Genomic DNA, 24,622 nt, shown 5'->3' on the forward strand with positions numbered 1-24,622 from the left:
CACTGGCCATTGGAGTGACTGATGCATATTTATTTTAACATCCTGAGTTGTTTTGATTTTCTCCTGTTTCCTACTAAGCCTTCTAATGCATGGGCTTGCTCAAATTCACGCTTACTGTTAATAATAATTTCCAATGTGATTCAGATTACAATTTAAATTTTGCCAGAGTAAGTAGGTAGATAAGGTTAGGCTCAGTATTTGCTTATGAGTGGAGTGTATAGTTGTAGTCTGTCTAGACTGTGGCCACTGAGTTGATAGAAAGTTTAAATGCCTTTTATGTTGAGTATTTGTAGTGAGGCTGTTGATAGAGTGGAAATAGAATCATAGAATAGAATAGTTTAAGATGCGATGGCTCTTACAGATGCTCAGTACAATCATGTTTTCATAACAGATACCCTAAAATTTAGAAATATCTTCTTTGAATTTGACTAATATTCATGTTCTAAAACTATTCAAGTAAACATGAAGCAACTGCTGTGAGTTAGCTTAATTCCTGTTTCCTGATGACTTTTCACTCTATGTATTACTTCACTTTGATTAATTTTTGTTCGGCAAAAGCTGTATTGAATTTGAAGGGAAAGCCTTTTGAGAGCTTTGAGCCTGAGGGCTCACTTGGCTGCTCATTCTGATCCTTGGAGATTTCTAGCAGGACTGTAAGGAAAGGGCTGTTTCAGTTCTGTTCTGTGGGATTTGAAAGGAGGTATAAGTGAAAACCTTGTGTGTAGCTTCTATAGATGAATGCATGTAAAGGTCTTGAATCCTCATGGTGAAGCTTCAAGGTTGCTCTGTTTCTATGAAGAAGTAACGTGTATTCTGGTAGATGTCAGGGTCATGCATTGTCTTTCACAATTAAATACTGACTTGAAATTCGTCATGTTTTGATGGGATCTGTGTTTTTTTCTTAGCGCTGTTTTTTTCATGTCTCCCTCAGCTTCCATACAGAAAAAAACCCACAAAACTTTTTTTAAAACAATAACAAAGTGCATTACAAACAGGTTTTTCCCTTTGTATAGCAGGGATACTCAGGTAATTGCCTTGAGACACATAGGAGTCCTCAAAAGTACTGGTCAAACATCTTTTACCTCTACATTTGGCAGTGTAACAGTTCTCTAAGTGCTCGAATCTTAAGCCTGCATAGCATGACTAATACAACTGTTTGTCTTAGACATCTGAAATGAATGCTTCAAGGAATCGTGTCAAGTGTTCACATGAATCTACTCTCACTGTATTCCTGTATTTGATGTGCTTAAATTTGTCTTGTTTATTTCAGGAATTTGCAGCACTTACAAAAGAGCTAAATGTATGCAGGGAGCAGCTGCTTGAAAGGGAAGAAGAAATCGCTGAACTGAAAGCAGAAAGAAATAATACAAGGGTTAGTTCCTTACTGTCTTCAAGATCGTCATTGTTAAAGCATCCAACTACATGGAGAGAAACACTGTTGAATCTGAAATGCTGAAAGTACTTTTTCCCCTGATATTTGCACATGAATCCTCCTCAAATTGTGAATGTGTGTTGATTAAGAAAGTTTGAAAGCTTATGCGCAATTCCAAATACTGCTCTGCGGAATCAGGAAAAGCTTGTAAGACTGCACTGCTGTCTGTCATTCAGCTTTCTTGCTGTTAAAGTTTTGTAATCATGCAACACCCGAGATCAGAGGAATAGAGTGGGCAAGCTGTAATGATCTGTTTCAGCAGCCTGCACTGCTGCCAGCAAAAAAGTTGCTCTCGGATTTGGAGTGTTTCCTATATGTATCCTTCTGATGATTTTGCAGTTCTTTAGATTGGTGGTAGAGCTGAAAAGACCTCATTTCAAAAATTGACTGAAAGAGATGTAGGAAGTGCATTAGCATTGTTATAACTTCTGGTGTGGGTGAACTGTTAAAAGCAGGTCTTTATGCTTGATGCAGTGCTCTTGGCTCTTAGATTTGATGTTCATAACTCAAAGCTTCATAGTCATAAATTGGTTTGGGTTAGAAGAGACTTTAAAGATCATCCAGTTCCAACCCCTCTGCTGTGGGCAGGGACACCTCCCACATAGAATGGTTTGGATTGGAAGGGACCTTAAAGATCATCTAGTTACTTGACATTTTGGGAGTCAAAGTATTCTGCAGCTAGGCAGGACAGAAATAAAAGCTATTCCTTTTTTTGTTGTAGCTACTACTGGAACATTTGGAATGTCTTGTCTCCAGGCATGAGCGGTCTCTCAGAATGACTGTTGTAAAGAGACAAGCTCAGTCTCCAGCAGGAGTTTCTAGTGAAGTAGAAGTTCTCAAAGCACTAAAATCCTTATTTGAGCACCATAAAGCCCTTGATGAAAAGGTAATGAAATACAGTACCTAACATTTTCTCATCTTGTCCCCTCTTTCTTTTCTGTGGACTGTGCAGTTGTTTGTACTAAAGTTGTAGAACTCTCTGAACTTTCTTTGTATTAAGATAGTGGCTTTGCTGTAACTGCATCAGTAACTGCTTTACTGAATTAATATGTTGTGTTAAGCCAAGGTGCTGTAATTTATTCTAGTGCTTCATTAACTGTGCTGATGTAACAAGCGTGGTTCAGGGGCGATATATTTCTTGTAGCAATGCATAAATTTGCTTATGTGTATAATGACAGTATTTAGCCTTTTGATGATGTAATACAAGAAATTAACTAGAGAGAACAGGAGGAAAGGAATCTGCTTACACTGTGATACAAAATAAAGCTGAATTAAAGGAATTCCACCCTTTGGTTGTGCTTGGTGTTGACAGCAGGATATGCAAGTGGTGAAGTTCACTGTGAATTTTGCTGTGAACTCAGTTTGCCTACCTTTTGTGAACCTTGTATATGAAGTCTGTCTCTTCTTCCGTGTTGTAAATAAGCAAAAGCATACGCATTCTGTGCCTTACAGAAGGATAAGCAAGTTGTTGATATGTTTAATTCTTGCCTAAATGAATGATCAAGTTGACATATAAGTTGTTTATGACAAAGGAAAAGCTAGTCTTTAAGATAATGCATTGTTTTTCTAGAAGGGTTTCTGTAGCATGTATTGTAACAAGTACTGGGTCAAGATTAAGCAGATCTAAGTGTAATGGAAATAATGTCATTTATTATCTGCAAAGTCATGGCAATAAAAGAAATTGGTTTCTTTTTAATTTTAATGATTTCACATTATTTGAAATTACCCTTTCAGGTAAGGGAGAGGTTACGAGTAGCACTTGAAAGATGTAGCTTATTGGAAGAAGAACTGGGTACTACGCATAAAGAGGTAGGTTTCTCTTTTTAAAGGAAATCTTCATCTTTGCATTGTGGATGTTAAATCAATATTTCTACACAGGAATTTATCTGGTTACTAAGGTTCACGTTCACTTCTTGTTTTTAGTTGATTATTTTTTAACTGTAAAACCTGTAATTTTTAACTTGACTTAACTGGTCACTTTGAAAGAGGAGGAAAGGAAAAACACAAAAAGCCCCTACCCTCCTTGCCCCTAAAAGAGCTCCAGCAAAAAAATCCCCCAAAAAAGAGTTCCTGTGGCCTTAAATTAAGAACTTTTGGATTGTAATGGCATAGGTTTTTGAGTGCCTGTGTGTTATTTTATGAATTCGTACCTTGCAGTAGAATCAGTAATTGTTGTTTTGCTCCTTTGCTTTTGCAGCTGTTTTTTATATTATTAGTGGGAAAGGAATTGACTTGAAACATATACATATAAACTTTTCTTTCCCTTTAGTTAATGATTCTGAAAGAGCAAAATAATCAGAAGAAAGCAATTCCAGATGGGATGCTGGATATAAATCACGAACAAGAAAATACACCAACTACAAATGGGAAGGTACAGCTGTTTACTTTTTTCAGCTCATGTCTGATTTTTAATGAGTAACTATAATATTTTGATTTTAAACTATAATGAAATATTTTAATGAGTGATTGAATGAAAAAGCTTAGTTACTGTAATTTCAATTTTTGCAATCCTATCCAATAATAAAATTATTTTGGGAGAGGTGGGTGTTTACAGTTAAGTCACAGTTTGGGTTTTAAGTTTCTGTGTAACGTGCAAACACATTTTTTTCCCCTCTGTTTAATAGCGATCCTCTGATGGCTCTTTATGCCATGATGAAAACCTCACTAAAGTGATTGAACTCCAAGACATCATAGATAAGCAAAACAAAGAGCAGGCACAAATGAAAGAACGCCTTACTGCCTTGTCTAGCAGAGTGACAGAGCTGGAAGAAGATCTTGACACAGCTAGGAAAGACTTAATAAAATCTGAAGAAATGAATACAAAGTTACAGAGAGATGTACGAGAGGTGAGGAATAAACTGTCAATATTTGGGTGGTCACAAATGCAGCTGCTGTGTGAAATAACAGTATTGTTGATGCTCAGTCACACCTTTGTGCTTTTGAATATCTATGATTTACTAGATACTTCACAAATACATTAAATTAGAAATCTGGCATTGCAAACCTTAACATGGTCTTGAAAAGGTGCTTGATCTTGTCAGAAATACAAAGCTTATTCATCAAGTTTAATTTTTATTTTTTTAAAGATATTTGTAGTTGAGGAATCACTTCAATTTTCATGGCATGATTGACAGCTCCTCTTACTAATCAGTCACTAATCCTTGAGGTCCTGTGTATTGCTGTTTACTGTATCCTTATTAAATAGAAAGGGAGCTTAGTTAAATCCAAGAACACTCTCTGACTGCCCCAGAAATTAAAGATTTGCTGTGTTTGTGCCATTGGAAAAGTAAGTAGCAGGTCTGAGTTGTAATAGAAAAAAAACCCAGTGCTTTTAAACATTCATTGTTTAGAAAACAAAAGGTCATTGAGCTTTTAAGCCAAAGACTATTGTTTCCACTTCATTTTTTTTACTGAGAGACTGAGAATTCACAAACCAATAATAATTGGTGGCTTTCTTGATCACTGAATAATCATATCCTATATTAATGACTAAATTCTGTCTTGTCTTGTGCAGACCCTGGCCCAAAAAGAGGACATGGAAGAGAGAATCACAACTCTTGAGAAACGCTACCTCGCTGCACAACGTGAAGCTACATCTGTGCATGACCTCAATGACAAACTTGAAAATGAAATTGCCACTAAAGACTCCATGCATCGACAGGTTGTAATTTGTAATAAGTTAAAATACACTTTGCTGAGCATAAAACTAATGGAAATAATTAAATGTTCGTACTGCACTAAACCACTTTGCTTAAAGGAAGTTAAATTATCCTCTGTGATATGCTATTGTTACGGATTGTTTTTCAGTAACTGGAGGGAGTGCACTGTACAGAGTTTTATTCTAGAAATGAAGAGGGGAGTTTACTGTGGGAGGGTAGGGGTGGGGAATGTTTTTGAGCGTTTTGGTGCATGGTGCAGCAGGGCTTTTGTCCCTGTTGTGGATTTTTAAGTTGTTGTATGTATATAAGCATCTTGAGTTCCATCTGTGAGAATTACTCATTTTAGGCTAAAGCAGTGCTAAAATTTGAGTAGTGTGTAATGGTTTTTAAAGACTATAGTAGAAATAAATGTGGTCTTACTGTGGGAGGAAATTTGATACATGCTTGACATGAATTAGTCCAACTTTATAAACCAGAAATGGTAGTTTAGCCTATCACTTTCTAACTAGAGGGAGCCAGGCAACTCTTAGTCAGCAAGAGAAGTCTAGTATGATTTTAAAAATAAGCTGTACACATTTTAAATAAAAATAAACTTTGTTTTAATGTGCATGGTGTTATTTAAAATACAAAGGAATTTTTTCTTTCACGTAATACTGCTTCCCGTACTGTAACTGTTTACTTAGTGGCACAGTTGCTTTCAGAATAGACAAAATTGTCTGCAGAAAAAAACTTGTAGAGCAAGAAGTTCTGTCACGTAATAGAGGGGTGGATGCCACATCTTTGGTTACAAAGCCAGTTTTGGACAGTTTTTTCTCCATAGATCTAGTAAAGGCCACTAATCTGTATCCATACCCTCCTCTTGGAAAATTCATTAACATTTTAACAGTAAACATTTGTTGATCATAATCCTGTGCAGAGTGAAGATAAGAATAGGCAGTTGCAGGAACGGCTGGAACTAGCAGAGCAAAAGCTGCAGCAGACTTTGAGGAAAGCTGAAACGTTGCCAGAGGTGGAAGCAGAGCTGGCACAGAGAGTTGCAGCGCTTTCAAAGGTGGGTCGGTAGGGTACTGTCCTGGAGACTCTCTTCTCCCTTGGTGTCCTGCTACAAGAAATTTGTTCTTAACTGTTGGATTTGTTACGTTGTGTTTCTGGTTTTCCCATAAGTAGTTTAGAAAATGTTTCTCCCCGTTTTCCACCTTTTCTGTTCATCTCTATGAGCACGCTCTGGTTTACTCTATTTTATTACAATTTCTGCTCTTTGGCACTTGAGCAGGTTTTCTGTTAACTCTGTTACATGATACAAATGTCTCTCTGAATTATTATTTTCTTGCTTTTTATTAAAATTCATTGTTTAATAGGCATGAAGTCTTCCAAACCAAACAATTTCTGAAGGGGAAAACCAATTTTCTTCCACCATTAACAGTGAGGAATATGGGGAGAGGGAGAAATAATGGTACCCGTGAATACTGAGATTTTTGGAAGTCTGCAAATAAAATAATGAAGTCTGAAGAATTATATGTACTGAATACAAATGAGCCTTTTCAAGTGTGTGTGTTTGTTCTTTTCAAGTCGTCTTTCCCTGTTATCTTTCCTATCTCTAACTGGCTCTGTAGTCTGACCTTTTGTCTCCTGGGAACTCTGCTGCTAAAGTATTGGAACTTACCACCAAGCTTAGGAAGGTAGAATTTGTATGTTAGTTCTTGTTTCTGCTTGCTGCTTTCTGCTTTGTCATGTTTACTAACAGAGAGTCATATTGTCCAGGACAGAGAGGAAAAGCTGAAAATGCATTTGGTGTTTTATTTGATTGTCTTAAATTTTTTTTTTTTAATTCTTGGGAATTTGAATGAACTGCTGTTGCAAGCTCACTTGCAAATAGTAGTTGATTCATGGTACTTAAGGGTGAGAGGCTTCATCGTTTTGTTACCACGTGAACCCTTACTAGGTTCTTCTAATGACAGAAAGGCATCTGTTCTGCATTGTGTATTACCATAAATGGCAGTTGTGCAAAGCATGTCAGATACGTTATTGTGCTTGAATGTTCCTATGCTTCTGAAACCATTTTTTAAAAAACAAAACCAAAATAACCTGAAAAAACCCAACAAATTCTAATTTTTTTTGTCAAATTGACAGGCTGAGGAGAGACATGGCAATATAGAAGAACGACTGAGACAGATGGAAGCACAGCTAGAAGAAAAGAATCAAGAGCTGCAAAGGGTACTGTATAAACGTGAAAGCATCGATGTAGTCCCCTTCACGGCTGCCTATTGATCAGCAAAGCTGTTTTTATTTCTCGTCTCTAAAATAAAGCCGTAGTTTACGTTGGGTGACAGTTAGGAGACTTGAGACACTGAATTGTGGCTAACCTTTAAATCTCGAGGAAAGCTGGAAGTCTCCAATCCAAGTATGAAATATGTTTGGAAATAACTAATTGCTAGGCATACTTTGTGATGAAGAGACAGATCAAAAACTTGTTGAATTAAGTGATGATAGAGAAATTGGTTCCTAGGTTATAAATAGTGGAACTCTGAAATATATTTTTTTCTTAAAAGCTTGGATTTTCAAGCTTCTTATCTTGGAACAGTTATTAAAGTCTCAAGTTGTCCCTCATACTTCTTTACAGAGTCATGAGGTTACATGCAGCATTCCTTATTCCTTTGGGAAAAGTGTTTCTATGAAAAGAAATGCAGTTGAAGTAGTGAAGAGTTTACTGTTTTTGCAACCTGGAAACTGTTGTAAACATAAATTTTAAGTTATTTCAGTAGCTTTTATCTATCTTAGGCTAGACAGAGAGAGAAGATGAACGAAGAGCATAATAAACGTTTGTCAGAAACTGTTGATAAGCTTCTGTCTGAATCTAATGAAAGGCTTCAGCTTCATCTCAAGGAGAGGATGGCTGCCTTGGAAGATAAGGTAACAAGTCACATTTCAGTCTATACATTAATGAGATGTTCAGCATTCTGTGTGGTGATTTGTGTATTTTGCAATGTATCTGTAACTTCAGTAAACAAATACTAAATCCTAATTAATAAGAGGTTTCTGTTAAGGCTGTTTTCTAGTGTGGATTTTGAAGATATGTTCTTAAAGGGTTGGGGGTTTTTTTTATGTTATCCCCAGGCATTGTATTGCGTTGTTGAGAAGGCCCTTTTAAGAAGCTTTGTCCTTTCTTAGTTGACTGTTGTGGGCTGCATAAATAGGCTCATCTGCTGTAATGCAGGAAGCCTAAAGAATCAGGACTAGAACTTTGACCTTTTCAGTTCAGTTTCTTCTATTTCCCACTGGTTTTGTCTGTACCAGTTACCCATAATCATTGTGGGATTCTTGCAAGTTGAAAAAACCTTGCATTTTCTTCCCTGATCATTTTGAGACAGGTTATGTGGATATAAATGGGCTGTTGCCTGTGTTGTCAATGCACATCTTAGAGCTGTCCCTTGTATTCAGTTCATCTTCTGACTTGTGACATACTTTACTGTTTCTTTCCTTTCTGCTTTTTGATCTAGGTCCTTACTGATTTTTATTCCATGCATTTCTTTAAGGATTGCCTGACTCTGCATGGAACAAAACAGTGTCACCTTACGAAGCACTTTGTTTGATGCTTTCTTTGAATTGCTTTGTCTTTGATTAAAAAAAATACCTAAGTTTCTTGTACTGGAGGGAAAAATAACGATCTGGGGAAATGTTTCAATAAAAGCAGAGTGGCTTTTGTTTTAAACTCATGGCTATAAAATGCTTCAGTTGCAATATATATTGATGTATTCATCCTTTAATAAATGTTTACTTTCTCTTGTGTCTTGTCAACTTGGTTCTCGTTCCTAAACCATCAGTCAGGTATCTGACATGTCTTTCCTGGACAGTGCTCCCTTCTGGTCATTAAAAAAATCAGTTCATTCTTTCTCTTTTGTGCTGTTGGAATCGGATTGTGTAGAGCAAATGTAGATCCTACTGATTTGCATCCTTTGAATTGACGATGAAGGTGCTTATCACCTGGCATCTAAGACTGCAAACTTTGTCCTCAGGTTTTTAGTTAACCTGACTATTTTCAAGATCACCAACTGCTCCCCATACTTCAGAAATTCTCGTGCCTTGTTAACATCAACAAGGTTGTTGTAACAGTCCTTTTAAATTAAGTTTCTGAGAAACAACTGGCTGCATTTTGTATTTTCAAAATGCTTGAATACTGGGGAAGTGTCTTAGGATTAACCCTAGCTCCCTTTTATCCTCCAAACTCTTAACTAATTTTTGAGCGATGTGGAAAGTTTAGTACTTCATTGTAAGTAACAGCTTCTAGAAAAGTATTCTTGCTATTGCTTTCACCTCATTCTTTTATGATCAGTTGGGCGCAAAGATGCAGGTAAAAGTTTAAGACTTTCTTCTGATCACTTTGGGTTTTTTCCCTGGAAGGATGTTTTTGTTCACATATGAAACTTTATTACACGTTTAAGATGCAAATAATGGCATTACTTACCTCAAGGAAATGTGTTTAGCAAAACTTTTTGGCAATGATGAAAAGGAAAAGAAAATGACACAGTTAGAAATTTCCTGTTGGAAAGGGGAATCTATGATTTTTTTTCCTTGGTATCGTGTACGGTAGTTGAAATACAATGGTATTTCATTGTATTTCAATAGTATTGTATTGAAATTGAATAGTTGAAATTCTTTAGTTGTTGTAGCTCTCAAATGTTTATTAATTATCATAGGATTCTTGGTCTGAATTTGGAAACTGTTTTGAGTAAAGAGATTGTAGTAGATGTGACTATTTTATATTTACTGGAGTTGTTTAGAAGTCATGATATAGCTGTGAAGGCAACAGCTCTCATGTTAAGGAAGGCCCATAAGTCAGTGAGTTTTGGAGGTACAGTCTATCCAAGAAATTACTGTATAGTAATTTTGCAGATCAGGCAAGTGAAAATAAAAAGAAAACCTAATGGTAACAGCTAATAATGCCTTAGTTAACCACTCAATGAGTTAGTTCAAACTATTTTAGCTGCCTAATTTTGCTTTTTTTTTTTTACTGGTTTTGTTAAATGGAACTTTAAAAGGCTGGTATTGACATTAAATTTTTATGGAACTTGTACTATTACTAAATCTATTATTTAGCAGGCTGTACACCTGAAAGGATAAACATTCTACTATAAACCAAGTGAAATGATGTAAGCAGTAAAGTACCTGTAACCTAAGATGCATCTGTATAGTGTTGACTGAAACTTCTTGATACTCATCTTGGTTATGGTTTAGGAGTTGAAAGCTTTTATGTATAACTTAATTTGTGATATGTTTTATTTTAGAATTCACTTATTCGAGAAATTGAAAATGCAAAAAAACAAATAGAGGAACTTCAGCATGAAAAGGTATAATACTTTTGAAATATTATGTTGAACAATGATTTCTACATTGCTGCATAGCAGGGCCACATCTGAATTCCCCCATACAATTTAACATTATTCAGTCTCTTTAAAAGTAGATGGCTGTTATTGCTCATTTTATGGTATTTTGTGCCTCAATTTTATGGGTAATATGTAGCTTTCTACTCAGACTTAATACACTTCTGAGTATATGAAGGGGCTCAATATATTGGCAATGTGCCAGAGTTTGAAGATGGCATTGAATTTTTGTACTGTTGTACATATGACCTTGAACAGTAAACAGAAAAGAGTAAACACTTTTAATGTTGAGTATTTTCCTATAACTTTTCTCTTTAAGCATTGTGTATCATGAAATGCTTGTTCAACTGATAAATTTCTCAGACTCCTTATTTAGAGAAATATTTATTAGACTTGGCTGTTCCTTTGTGATAGCAGCTGTCTGGTGTTTTCCTTGTCCTGGACCTGACAAGTTTTCTTCTTGCATAGCAGTGGTGGGCTCTTTCATTTCTTTTTATCATTAAGCTGTTCTGAAATAATCCTTGTTACTGCTTATTAACTGACAGGTGTACTCTATCGCCCCGAATAATTCTTGTAAGTAGTTAGGCCAAGCTGTAGAGAACATAATGTTTTGCAGAGTGTGCTTTGAATTTTTCTCTGTGTAGGCCTGCGGTTTTCACACAAGGCACAGATGTTCAGCATCAGCCACTTTTTGTTAGTCTTTTGTTATTTTTCTCATTCATTGGATTTCTCTGTTAAATTCTGAGTTTCTAGAACATTTTAAAATATTCAAGTTAAAAGTGAATGTAGTTTAAAGCCTGTTGTGCATGGAGCTTGAAAAAATTGTTTCTTATTAAATATCAATTATAGTAAAATTAACAATATGTGAATTTTATGTAGCAGCTGTTCTTAAAAAAATGTTACTGTTACCTAGAGTTGCACTTGTAGAGAGGGAACAGGGTTATTCTTGGATGCCCTTTGGTGATGGTGCTGTCTTGTGTGTAGCAAAAATAATTCATGTTTCATGTTACTGAACAGTACGCTTTAAAATGTTATTTCCGTGTTTCGTAGAAATGATGTCAAAAACCTAAATGATAGTTCATAAATCAGTATTTGTCACTGATTCTTTTTAAGTATATTGCTATATCACCATGGGTTTAAGAAAGGCAAGTCCTGCTTGGCTAAACTGATCTCCTATGTAAAGGTGATCCACTTAGTAGATGAGGGAAAGGCTGTGGATGTTGCCAATGTAGACTTTAGTAAAGCCTTTGACACCGCTTCCCACAGCATTCTCCTAGAAAAACTGGCGCTCATGGCTTTGATGGGTGCACTCTTTGCTGGGTAAAACACTGGCTAGATGACCAGGCCAACAGAGTTGTGTTGAATGGAGTTCAATCCAGTTGGTGGCCAGTCACAAGTGGTGTTCCCAAGGTCTCAGTTTTGGGGCCGGTTCTGTTTAATCTCTTTGTCCGTGATCTAGATGAGTGGATTGAATGCTCCCTCAGTAAGTTTGCAGATGACACAGTCAGGCAGGAGTGTTGATCTGCTCTTAGTGTTGGTCTCTTCTTCCAAGTAACAAGTGATAGGACAAGAAGAAATGGCTTCACGTTGCACTAGGGAAGATTTAGGTTGGATATTGGAAAATATTACTTCACCAAAAGGGTTATCAAGCCCTGGAAGTGGTGGAGTCACCATCCCTGGAGTTTAAGAGATATGCAGACATGTTGCTTAGGGACATGATTTAGTGATGGACTTGGCAGTCTTAGGTTAATGATTAAGCTCAATGATCTTAAGGATCTTGTCCAACCTAAACAATTCTTTTATTCTATTTTATGTATTTATTTTGACAGGATCAACTTGTATTAAATGTTGAAGCATTAAGGGCTGAAAATGACCAAGTGAGACTCAGAGCCACAACACTTCATCACGGGTACTAGCATTTAATTGTAGTTAAGTTTTTCCTTGTTTCTTTACAGTCTCTCTGCTAAATGCAATTTTGTCTATTATAACTGAAAATACTTTAGTCGTAGCTATATAATTGTACAGCTGTGTATTCTTTATAGAGCATATGAAGCAGTTTTTACACTGCTTTAAAAAAATTGGCACTGGTAGGACAATAGGAATCATTTGGGCGGGTTTTATAGTTTGTTTCCCTCTACCTTCCTTGGGATGAAATTTTTCTTTGTGTTCTAGTCGACCAGATTTCAGATACCCTATGACATCTTCATCTGTGGCTGACAGTCATACAGACTCCTATGGCACCTCATCAGTGTTAAGACGTCCCCAGAAAGGACGTTTGGCAGCTCTCAGAGATGAACCCTCAAAGGTAATACAACTCCGAAGCTGAAATAAAAATGAAACATGGGCAGCAAAATCACTTAGATGAGGCTAATGTATTGTAAGGAATTTCATAGAATTATAGAATGGTTTGGGTTGGAAGGGACCTTAAAGCCCATCCAGTTCCAATCCCTGCCATGGGCAGGGACACCTCTCTCTAGACGAGACTGCTCAAGGCTCCATCCAACCTGGCCTTGAACACTTCCAGGGAGAGGGGCACCCACAGCTTCCCTGGGCCGCTTGTTCCAGTGTCTCATCATGAAGAATTCCTTCCTAATGTCTAACCTAAATCTTCTCTCGTCCAATTTAAAGCTATTCCCCCTTATCCTATTACTGCATGACCTTGTAAAAAGTCCCTCACAGCTTTCTTGTAGGCCCCCTACAACTTCTACAATAGGAGTGCATAGCAATAAACTACTATATATATTCTGTATTACTAGCTAATGCACAGCTGCTGGTCTTGTTAATTGTTAACTAATAGTGGCGAAATTATGGTTTTGAAGTCTGATTTCTTTGAAGTCTGATAAGCCTGTAAAGTATAAGTCCTACTTTAGTGTCTATGTGCTGATGTTACTGTTCTGTAAGCAATTTTAAGTTCCTTTCAGGACATATAAGTTCTCATAGCATAAAACTCTCATTGGATTTGATAGCAAAATTCTACTGTGATTTAGTGGGTGTAGAGCAAAGATGTATGCCATTGTAATGTATTGAATGGGGCTGTCCCTCTTTAAATTTCATTGAACTGTAAAATGCAAAGTTTTCTACATTATAGCTTTTTTTTTGTTTCTGTAAACATTGCTGTCTTGATGGATGCGTTCAGCATGTAAGTGGACTTTTTAAAAATTACTTTAAACGTCTTGCAAAACAGTAGAAATTTCATGTTTTTCTCATTTGAGTTTGGATTTTTTTTTCTTAATTCTCTTAGGTTCAAACTCTGAATGAGCAGGACTGGGAGCGAGCCCAGCAAGCAAGTGTATTGGCAAATGTGGCACAAGCATTTGAAAGTGATGTTGATGTGTCAGATGTTGAGGATGATAGGGAGACTATATTCAGTTCAGTCGATCTGCTGTCACCAAGTGGTCAGGCTGATGCTCAGACTTTGGCCATGATGCTTCAAGAACAGTTGGATGCAATCAACAAAGAGATTAGGTATGGTCTGTCTGCTGCTAAGATTTTGATTAAAATGAATTTCTGTGATACTAAAAATCCTTTTTGTGTGGTTACTCAGGAAATGGTGGGTGCCCACTCAGTTTCTTGGTCGTGGGGTTTGACAGAAATTAACTTGTTTGCTTATGCCTAATTGCTCATTTCTGGTTTTTTGTCTCAGTCCCAGTTATGGAAGGGATTGTGTATTGCCAGTTTGACAGAAACCCCCATGTAGTGGTAATGGCAGTAGAGTTTATCCCTTTTTTCCAGACTGAATTAGAAGATTTTTGCAGTGTGCCTGTTTTACTGCTTCTTTCTAACACCAAGTCAACCATTCTGTTTATATGGTACCTGTTTGAATATAGTGTTCCTTTGAAATTTTTTTCCTTTTAGACTTATACAAGAAGAAAAAGAAAACACAGAGCAGCGTGCAGAGGAGATTGAAAGCAGAGTGGGTAGTGGAAGTTTGGATGCCCATGGCCGATTCCGGTCTATGAGCTCCATTCCTCCTCCCTATGCAAGTGGTTCACTTGCTGGTTCTTCCCCGCCTGGCAGTGGCCGCTCCACGCCAAGGCGGATTCCACATAGTCCAGCTCGGGAAGTGGACAGACTAGGTATAATGACACTGGTAAGTATCCGTTGACTTCAATTTTTCAGAAGAGTGTTTCTTTTCTCTAGGAAATAGCTGGGTTGTTTGATTTTTCTTCTTCTTCTCCTTACTCAGCTGTATTTTTCCTTTCTCTAGTTTTTTTTCTACTGCTTCCTTTCAACTTCTATAAAAATTGTAAGGTACAGTCATAATGATTAGGAAAAATATTCAGAACTCCAGTCTGTTATTTGGTCAACATCTCATGCCTAAGTATTCTTTCTGTTGTTACGGTCTTCTGACTCTTCTTCCTAGAAGAAATATGTTCTTTTGAACCTCTGGTACAGCAACCAGTTTCTCCCTCTGCTTTAAACTTGTTTTTTAGCAGTCTACTATTCCACTAAATACTCAGCTAAAAAGTGATTTGTATGTGTTATATTAATCCTGAAGATTGTAAAGGTATCACAGCTGTCCTAATAATTGCTAGTGTCTTGTTTAGTCTATTAATACTGGTAGGTAAAAGAAGTCTCTGTTAGACCTGGTATCTTATGAAGTAGTAGCTTGGACTAAGCAGTTCAGTGAGCAGAGGAAGATTGAGCCATTGTTTTGACATTCATATGACCAATTAGAAAAATCGGTCCTTCTAGGAGGTGCTTTATGTTTGTAAACCTGTCTGTAAGAACAAGGTAAAAGTTTTCTGCTTTATTTTTACATAAATGTTAAGCAAACCTCGCAGCTTCTCTTATTTGGAACACTGTTCACTAAGGAGCATCTTGGATGCAAAAATTTACTTGCAAGCACTCTCCAGAAAAAGCTCATTCTCTGACTTAGTTCTATATACTTTACTTTGTCTCCAGATTTGCATGTGCATTTGGAAGCTGTATTTACTAGTTGCACATGCAACACCGTACTTACTATACCTTCTTGTCATAGATTACTGCACTTGTATCATGCCTGTACTACACCATTCAGTAGGCAAGGAATGCTGTCCATCACTGTAAGAGCAGAGGGACAGTAAATGACTTGGTTCATTTATGTCTCTTATAGGTGTGTTCAAAACCAAGTATTTCTGCTGAATGCTTTTTCTGGCTTTATAAAATGAATGCATACATATACCAAAAAGTCTATTTTTGTCATAAAAAGGAATAATTTTGCCTTAGGTTGAGGGAAAAAACCTCCAAAACAGTATACTGTCTCTGCCCAGAGTGCAGCCTTCTTGTTCTACAGAAACTAACAAATTTCAAAGGGGAGTACCCTGTTCTAACTTGTCACAGTAATAAGCAATTAAGCTAAGTCCTTCTCTTACATAAAACCATACAAAGAATAGTAGCTAGATCAGAAGAATGGGTGTCTTGTGCTAAAATCTAGTGTAATTGAACAAAAATAAACTGTAAATAAGTCACTTTAGATAGTAAGAATTGTGATGTAAGGCACTTAATTGTTTACAGTTGCATTTGTCTGACGTTTTAGTACCTGGCAACTGATTCATGAGAGCATGAAAACAAGAAGCTGTGCTTCTAGAATTGCAGAACAAGAGCTTTCTAGAAACTTTTGGAACATCTATTACAAGTTTTCAGACTGAATGAGCTCTTGGAGGCGGGTTTTCAATGTTTTAATAGAAAGATGCATTAGTTTATGAGCATGATGGCAACATTAGCTTAGTGCTACCTTCAGTAGTGGTGTTGGGCAGTTCAGGTAGCTGAAAACCCCTCATGATTAATTAAAAAGTATGAACATGGTAAATAATGAAATCTCTACAGCTCTCCAAGAGTTCTTGTGGACAGTTTTCATTCTGTGTGATAAACACTTTCATTTTTATGGGTTTTCGGGTTTAGTAGATGAAAGAATCGGCACGTTTACAAGAAGTCTGCTGTACTTTGTCTAAGAACCCGAGGAGGGACTGGATAATGTTCGAAGGTCCCTTCTAGCCCAAGCCCTTTTTTGAACTTTTGATTTATTAACATAATACTCTGTTAGACTGAATTAATCTTTACCCGTTAATGCTGCATAATTCGCATGTATTCTGAGTAGAAAAGTGATTAAAAGTTCTCATGTGTAGGAAGGAAACACAACAATATGCCAACTTCAAAGGGTACTGACTTCATTTTTTTTTTTACTTTTTATTTTCTTTTGAAATAATTTGTTGCCAAATACAATGGTAATTATTAAACAAATTATCTCAGTTTTAAATTTGTCAGCATCAATCTGAATAACTTGTTTATGTAACTCAGCGTTGCTGCCTTGCTCCGTGCTTTGGCAGGGGTAGGAAGTAGATAGGAAGTGAGATACAGTGGGTTGTCTTCTGGAGGGGATGAGAGCATGAAATAAAACTGATGGTACTCTTGCTCAAACATTCCAGCACTTTAAATGTAGTTAAAAAAAACAAACAAAAAAAACCCACCAAAAAAACAGAACACTATTACTGTATAGAAATCAGCTGTTGTTGCACTCTGTCTTTCACAGTTATTAAAGTAGGGCTGCTTTTGATGCTGTGTAGAACACAACTGCAGAAGTTGCTGAGGTGCCAGAAGGGCCTGGTGCAGAAGCATTTTAAGCCTGCTATGGCTATAGCGTAGGTTATGTAGTCCAAGGCAAGTCTTTGACATGTCAGTGGAAATTCTCTCACTTTTTACAAGCAACACCTTACACCTCCGTATGCTTTACTGGTTTTCTTGTTGAAGATAATGCACGTTTTGTGTGCTATTTTCCTGTGACACCAATTCATTCAAATATTTATGCTACTTTTGTCGATAACCAACTATAAGTCTTGATTACTTTTTTTTCCTCTCGGTTCCTTTTCCACTCTTCAGGGATACTTAAGTCCGTGATTTGAAGAGCACTTCACACTCTGTCTCTCTCTGCCATTGCTGTAATTGTTACTTATATTCTCCCTAATATGTTTTGTCTGTACTAATTGTTTTAGTCCATGCTACAGTTTATAATAAATACGGCTTTTCCAAATTTCTTTCCTTTGCATGCACCTATCAGCCTAGTGATTTAAGGAAGCACCGTAGAAAGGTAAAAATCTTTAGTTTATTTACTGGTGTGCCCTTTCATCTCCTTCCTCATCCTCAAACTCATTAATGGATAACAGGAACATAAAAAAAGCATTTGCAGGGTAGCCCTATAGTAAAGCAAGACTATATGCTCTTTGATATTAAGAATAAATGGCTTATCATCTTGCCATGAGTGTGGCTTTGGTTTGCATGCTTTTTTTGTTTATTTGGAGGTTTTTTGCTGGTGTGGGGACTGCTGTGTTGCCTTCTGTTTGTAACCACTGTTTTATAATCATCATGAAACTTTAATTTTAAAGATCTGTTACTGCACGTACAAATAAGTCTCTTAAGTCTATTTCTGTTATTCAGACTTTGAGACAAGCCACAGCTGCAGGTATGTAGAAACTGACTTCATAAAACCTGGTAATCCTTCTAGTTATTGTCTAAACACATAAAAGTGAGAATTGAGATGCCTTTCTTTTTACAGGACTCTGTTTTTCTTTCTCTGCACTTGCTTAAACTGAAGTCAGTTAAATTAGTTTTATGGTGCTGAAGACATTACTTCATTTCTTAGCTTTATGAATCAATGAAAGATAAGTGCTACTTGCTCATTTCATAAGTCAAGCCTGAAATTTAGTAATTTATCACTGAAAGTAACAGAAAATCCCGAAAGAAATCAAACAAAAAATAGGCAACTGCAGAGTGATAAGGGCAAGCATAAATAAAAAATAGGCAACTGCAGAGTGATAAGGGCAAGCATAATCCTTTAATGCTGAAATAATTAATTTTTCCTTTTGTATTTTATGTAGCCTTGATATTGCAATTGTGTTTTGGCATTTCCAGCTAACCCTGTAAGTTTCCATTCTTTTTCCATTAGTCTCCAGCTTCTAGAGAAGAGGTACGAGATGATAAAACCACAATAAAATGTGAAACATCGCCACCTTCTTCACCTCGATCTTTGCATTTGGACAGAGTCCAAAAAGGAGCTTTGCATACAGTGAGCCACGAAGATATCAGGGACATAAGAAAGTAAGTAGCTGTCAATAAGTCAAACCTGCCAGTAACTTGATGTTTGAGATTATCAGAATAAACTCCTAAAACTGCAAAGCTATTCAGCCTATAGAATTTTAGTCTAGATATTAAAGTGTTTCTCAAAAGTAATGAGTATGAGCACATAAATGGATGATCATGTTACATAAACATCAATAATACAGATTTTGTTAATGATAATAAATGGTATTATGTGAGCAGTTTTTCTGGTAATCAAAGTTTGCTTTGGAAATGCAAGATGTATAATTCTAGCCTTTTAATAGGCTGGAGTTTAGCTATAAATTCAGATACAAGTTGGAAAATTACCATTATTTTGATTGATAGGTGTTCTTTTTAAAGTACCTAAGCATCTGGGTTGGAGTCCACTCAAGTATTTCAAACTTCCATTGTCAGGAACTTATGTTGTCAACCCTGGCCTCTCTGAATTACGCTTTAAACACTTTAATTCTTATTTATTAAGTTAAGAACTGACTTGTAGTTACATACTATGGTGTATAAATCTTACATCCCTTCCTTTCTTGCATGATTTATGTTTCCACTGTTTTTTCTGTTCAATGACGTGTTTTAGTAGATACGTTTCTTTTCATGGCTCATTAAATCCTGAAATTAAGTGTCATTAGTGAATTACTGAGCTTTTGTTCACTTGCACAGAAACCTGAACTTGTTAGGCCAGTGTATGTTTTACGTGTGCTCCTTTATGACTCCTTTTTTTTTAATAAAGTTCAACAGGCTCACAAGATGGTCAAACAAGTAATCCTAGTAGCAGTAATAGTAGCCAAGATTCCCTTCATAAAGCCCCCAAAAAGAAGGGGATAAAATCCTCTATCGGCCGCTTATTTGGCAAGAAAGAAAAGGGACGACCTGGACACCCAGGCAAGGAAGCACTAGGACAAGGTTGGTTTGCTTTTTCTTTTCTGCACAGAAAGAGACACAGTGAAAGATGAATTTTGTGATGTCTGTATCAGTGTGTGCACATTTATGACTGATTATTTTTTTGCTGATGTTCACATTTTTTGGAACTCGTGACACAATCATCTGTTTGTGTCCCTTTTACGAGTGCAGGGTGGTAGTTCAGATATTGCTGTCTTGTAGTCTTATGTCACCAAGTTATTGAACTATTGCAGATAGTTGAAATTTTTGCCTCATAGAACTGTTATCTTGGAAGTGAAAGAGGCTTTTGTTATTATTGGCACTGACAGTCATGTCTTTGCTTTGGACCCAAAGGAACCCCCTTAAAACGAATCCAGTTGGCTTAGTAAATGCTATGGTTACCGTTCTCTCTTCTGTAATTCTTTGCATAAAGCAGTACCCTTGATGTTGACACCACCCTTAAGTGATACGAGAACACTCAAAATTAATTTTGCAAGTGGTTGAAACATGAGGTTCTTGGTGTAACTCCAGCTGGTTTTAGACAGCACTTATTCGACTCCCTACCAATCTGATTTTCCTATATTTCTACACCATTTTGATGGGTGTTAATTCAACTAGAAAATGAAATGATAGAGGAACCTAGCGGTTTGGCTTCATACATTTCTGGTCAGTAATATTACAAAGGTTTAAATACTTGTGTTCAGGAAAGCAGTAGTGATTTTTGAGTTAGAAATGGCCAAAATAAAGATGACATTGCTTTTTGTTTTGGTTTGGGTTTTTTGTAGGTGGCATGGCAGAAGCAGATAGTTCCTCTCAGGATGCATTAGGTCTCAGCAAGCTCGGAGGTCAGGCAGAAAAAAACAGGAAAATGCAGAAAAAGTAAGTTATTGAATATTTTTCATCCTCTGTTGTTAAGGTATTGCTTTGTTTAAAAAGGTCTTGTTTTCTATTGTTTTGTATTCAGGTATTTTTGGCTATTATGGTGCTATGGCTAATAATCCTTTTTTTACTCTTTTTCCAGAACATTAATAGTAGCATAGTTTGTGGTAACTTTGAAATGAATTTCAGTGCCGAAACCTTATTGTTGAAATGCTGCAATAAAAAAAACCCATGGAGATAAAGTGGATTCTTATAAAAAATTCCTCAAAATTTGTTCTATTTAATACCTATTTTGTGTCTAATTGATTTGGAAGATTTCCCAAAGTTGTCTTTGGCTGGTATTTGTTCCAGAGTGTGAAAGAGTTGACAGAGTGAAAGCATGAGATGTTCTGTACAGACATCTTTCCGTATGCACTTGCTGGTTCTTTTCTGGCACGTGACTCTGAATGTCTTTTGTTTCTAACTGCTGCTGCATTCACGTTTTTCACTTCTGTTTGACGTTCTCTTGACCATGTACCCATAAGCTCTAATTTTTTAATCATTTGTGACCGTTCCCTTTTTTATGGCAACTTCCAGATAGGCAGATACCTTTTCCAAATCAGAAGATTTTTTTTTTCCAGTTTGTGTCCCAGAAAATGTTTAGTTTAGCATTCACCGTTTGGGTAGCTATTGTGTGTCTTGTTCCCAGGCTTGGAAGAGATGACACAAAGACTATAATCATATTTAGTTCTTACTAAATATTACTACTAGCAGAAATTTTGACTCGATGCTTATATGGTAATACAGGAAACACTGTAATATATATAAGTAGGATAAGACATTCCTTGCATTTTTACCACCCAAAGCTGAGCTATATAACTTGTACTTTTGTTGCTTTTGTTCTGTTCAGCTCTCTTTTACTTTGTGTCAAAAAAGCTGACCAAGATCTGTCTTACTTTTATCTTCTGAAGACAGAATAGTGAATGTTGAAAAGAGAGTGTTGTAATTTTCTCTGTGAGAGAGTTCTCTTGCAGTACCTAAGTTCTATTAACTATAACTGCTAATGCAAACCAGCAGTGTGTTGGTCTGAAAAGTCAGAATGGAATGTGGTTTTGTTTGTATAACGGAATGCTCAGCTGTTTTTCTTCAGACTGTTAGACTGAAGGCACTCATACATTATTATGATTTAGTATTTTCCCTTTTGTACAGAGCTTTAAAGTCAGACCATATCTTGGTTGAATAAATAGTTTTAGTCTGGTCATATCTAAATAGTGGTAGGCCTGTTCTTTGAACAATATAGATCTTTCTTAATACCAGCAATAAATTTCATTCTAGAGGAAAACAATCTATGCTGTTGTGCTTTAGTAAATGCAAAATATCTACTTGTAGATAAATCACGGCTTTTCTTTGTAAGCATTCTGCCTTTCAAAAATGTACTGGTATTACTGAAAGCCTCATGGCTGCATATTGTGGTTCCTTAAAATGCTAGCATCGAAAACATAGTTTGATATTGCTTTGCTAGGAAGTAAATAGAGAAGGTGCTTGTTCACAGGAAGATACCTATGATTCAGGTATTTCAGTGGGTATGGAAAAAGACTGTGTTGATGAAGATAACGTATCGTAGTGGTTAGTTTCATTAGTCTTACTGCTGAGAGCAGCAGCAGGGCCCTTTGAACTTCCATGAGAAGCAAATCTTCCCCTTGTAAAATTCCTAACAAGATACTTTAATCTTGCTTAGTCGGAATCCTGATGGGTATTCTGAATGTAGGAAGCAATATTATTACAAAGTGCCAAAGATTCCTTGTTGCCTTCTTGGGATGCTTCTTATCCAAAAGAAAAAGTGGTAAAGCTGCTCTGAATTGCTTCTCACTTGGATACTGGAGGAAGGTGGAGTAAAAACAAATTCTCAAAGCTAACTGTTAACTTAAAATACTGTACTCAGTGAAAGGAATACCAGTTACCTGAATGCTTGGAACAGTGGCAGCTATTTCTATTTATAGTTGTCACTAATCTGTCTTTGCTTGTTTATTGTTCTGATTTATGCATGCATGCTGCAAACAGGATGAGGGCAGTATTCAATGTCTTCACTAACAAGCCTCTATTTATAGTTACAGAATTAAATTACAGTATGCATTATTTGTCTGGTTTTGTATACCTTTGCGTTCAATTTAATCCCAGTTTTATATTTTTCCTTCATTGTTTTATTTTCCTTTTGTTTACCTTTTGATGTGGTAGTGCAAAATCAGGGTAAGTTTATATTTACTTTATTAGGATTGTTGTGAAACTCTGATAAATCTTAGTTGGATTTTTTAGCAATATATTAAAAGCTCTTTGTCCAGAAAAGTCTAATTATGAGAGAAGATAATAGATTCCAAAGAATTTATTGTGAAAATGTGTTGCTGAAATAAATCCATTGTCATCTAGTTTAGTGTGAATGCTAGTTTGATGCCTTGTCTTCATTTGCTTGTTGTGAATGTTTATGATGGAAATAAGAAGCCCTACTTAGATGGATTAGTTTTGTAATCTGGATTTTGAACGTTGTTAAGCAATAGTAGATATTTGTGGCAATTAATTTCCAAGGTAGTTGGTTTTCTGTAAAACCATTGCTCTGTTTCCTAAAGTTGTTTCTAGTCTTTTGCTTATGCTGTTCGTCATCTTTGTGAGCTGTACTGTTGTCAGCGTTTGCCACAACTGTGTGTGCTTTTCTGTGTACATGACAAACTTAATACTGTATTAATTGAAAAGGAAGGCAATCCTGAATTTAAGGTAATTCTCCTTAAAAAGTTACACCCGAAAAGTTCATACACACCTGAAATCAACATATAATAAGGATGCTAACTTCCCACTGATGCTCTGCCTCAAATTAGTCTGGTTTTACTCTGTTGCCTTTCAGGTTTTACACCTTGTAACTGTCATTTCCATCAGTTTTGCTCCCTTCACCACTTTCCTACAGTGTTTTCTCTATTCTTGTCTTCTTCCAAACCAGTAATCTTGATCCATCCAAGAAACTTGGAATACAGCATTCCCCTTTGGCTACAAGGTGTGGATTTATCCATTCCCATGCTGTCTTAATCCAGCTGACAGAGTGATGCTGCCCTGGGCTCCCTTCTTTTCCTTGTCAGGTTAGCGTGTGCTTTCCTGCCAAGAGCCATTCTATAAATACAAATACTTCTGATAGTCTTCAAAGGGCCTTGTGTGTTCACTATTACATCAAGCACCTGCAGTTTTGACATCATTTCTCATCCCATATGACCACAATTTCTTTGTTGTCCACAGCAAGTCTTGGATACCTTTTGAATGTGCCTAACAACAAGTGTTCCCCTCCTGCAGCAGCACATTTGGTCTCCCATTCTAAATGATGTTCAGGCAACTTTTTATCAAGTCCATAGATATCTATCCCTTGGTTCTGTCACCTAAGAGTTATTCCAGTAGCCAGCAACTCCTTTAATGTTATGTCCTTGACGGTGCAGTCTTTATGCCATCTCTTAATGCTGCAAACACTACTGCGATGTTTTTTTTCCTCAAAGATACGAGGCTAGATTTTGCACCCACTTCTTAAATGGTTCAGTTGGATGGTCTGTAAAACTAAACTGGTGTGTCATTTGTGATCTTTACATCACCTGATCATGTATCTCTAGAATGCAGCGAGTTTCTTGGTGAAGCTGGAAGGGAATTGTTGGAAAATTGTTCCCTGCTATAGGAAAATACCCGTCAATGCTTCATTTGGAGATGAAATAGCAACTACCTTTTGAATTCTTCCCACGAGAAGTTTTGTCCCTGTGCTGTCTCCAGCTTTCAGTTTAATGATTTCCTGTGCAAGCAAGTTTCTTTATCTTCTTGCATATAAACAAATTCTGCGATTAGTTTTCTAATTCATGGATGTGTTCTTTTTGGATTTATTTAAATAATTTCTGCATAAAGTTCTCTCATAAACATGTCTTGTTTCTCTTTCAGCATGTCTGCCTCCATCACATAACACTTCCTTCCAGCCACACAATTATTTTCTGCATACAATACCACCATGAGTCTTAAAGTTTGCATCATAAACTCTTCTTGTGCTTTTGTTGCATTCCCTGTACCGCTCATCTCCAAATGATTTGCTGTTTCATTTTTAACCTGAAGTACGCAGAGACTTTCATAAAACTAGCGGAAATAATGCTAGTGTTCTCTTACCTGCAATAAATACCTCAGGCAGCTCTGCAAGCCAGGGGCGGCTGCAGTGATCACATTCTCTTGTGGGGTCATCCTTGTCACAACAGAGGCTACTTTGAGCCTGTCTGTGTTATTTCATCGCTCATGGGCCTCCCTTGCTGCATAGTGATCTTACCACA

General features: G+C 36.6%; 1 protein-coding gene across 9 annotated transcripts in view; it reads left to right on the forward strand.

Annotated features, from left to right (window-relative positions):
• PPFIA1 (PTPRF interacting protein alpha 1) overlaps positions 1–24,622 on the forward strand; it is a 59,140-nt gene that overhangs the window by 20,330 nt on the left and 14,188 nt on the right. For 6 of the 9 annotated variants that reach the window (XM_054067309.1, XM_054067306.1, XM_054067305.1 and 3 more), the window contains 18 exons: positions 1,271–1,372; positions 2,154–2,318; positions 3,167–3,241; positions 3,702–3,803; positions 4,057–4,278; positions 4,947–5,093; positions 6,008–6,142; positions 7,222–7,305; positions 7,870–8,001; positions 10,374–10,436; positions 12,299–12,378; positions 12,642–12,774; positions 13,711–13,934; positions 14,325–14,559; positions 17,506–17,535; positions 18,391–18,542; positions 19,285–19,457; positions 20,219–20,312. In XM_054067309.1, the coding sequence (XP_053923284.1) occupies positions 1,271–1,372; positions 2,154–2,318; positions 3,167–3,241; positions 3,702–3,803; positions 4,057–4,278; positions 4,947–5,093; positions 6,008–6,142; positions 7,222–7,305; positions 7,870–8,001; positions 10,374–10,436; positions 12,299–12,378; positions 12,642–12,774; positions 13,711–13,934; positions 14,325–14,559; positions 17,506–17,535; positions 18,391–18,542; positions 19,285–19,457; positions 20,219–20,312 (2,348 nt within the window). The remainder of the gene's footprint in view (positions 1–1,270; positions 1,373–2,153; positions 2,319–3,166; positions 3,242–3,701; positions 3,804–4,056; positions 4,279–4,946; positions 5,094–6,007; positions 6,143–7,221; positions 7,306–7,869; positions 8,002–10,373; positions 10,437–12,298; positions 12,379–12,641; positions 12,775–13,710; positions 13,935–14,324; positions 14,560–17,505; positions 17,536–18,390; positions 18,543–19,284; positions 19,458–20,218; positions 20,313–24,622) is intronic. The other 3 variants (XM_054067308.1, XM_054067313.1, XM_054067312.1) reach the window with 1 other exon arrangement.

This window comes from Cuculus canorus, chromosome 5 (genome assembly GCF_017976375.1).
Source record: "Cuculus canorus isolate bCucCan1 chromosome 5, bCucCan1.pri, whole genome shotgun sequence".
NCBI classification, from domain to species: Eukaryota; Metazoa; Chordata; class Aves; order Cuculiformes; family Cuculidae; genus Cuculus; species Cuculus canorus.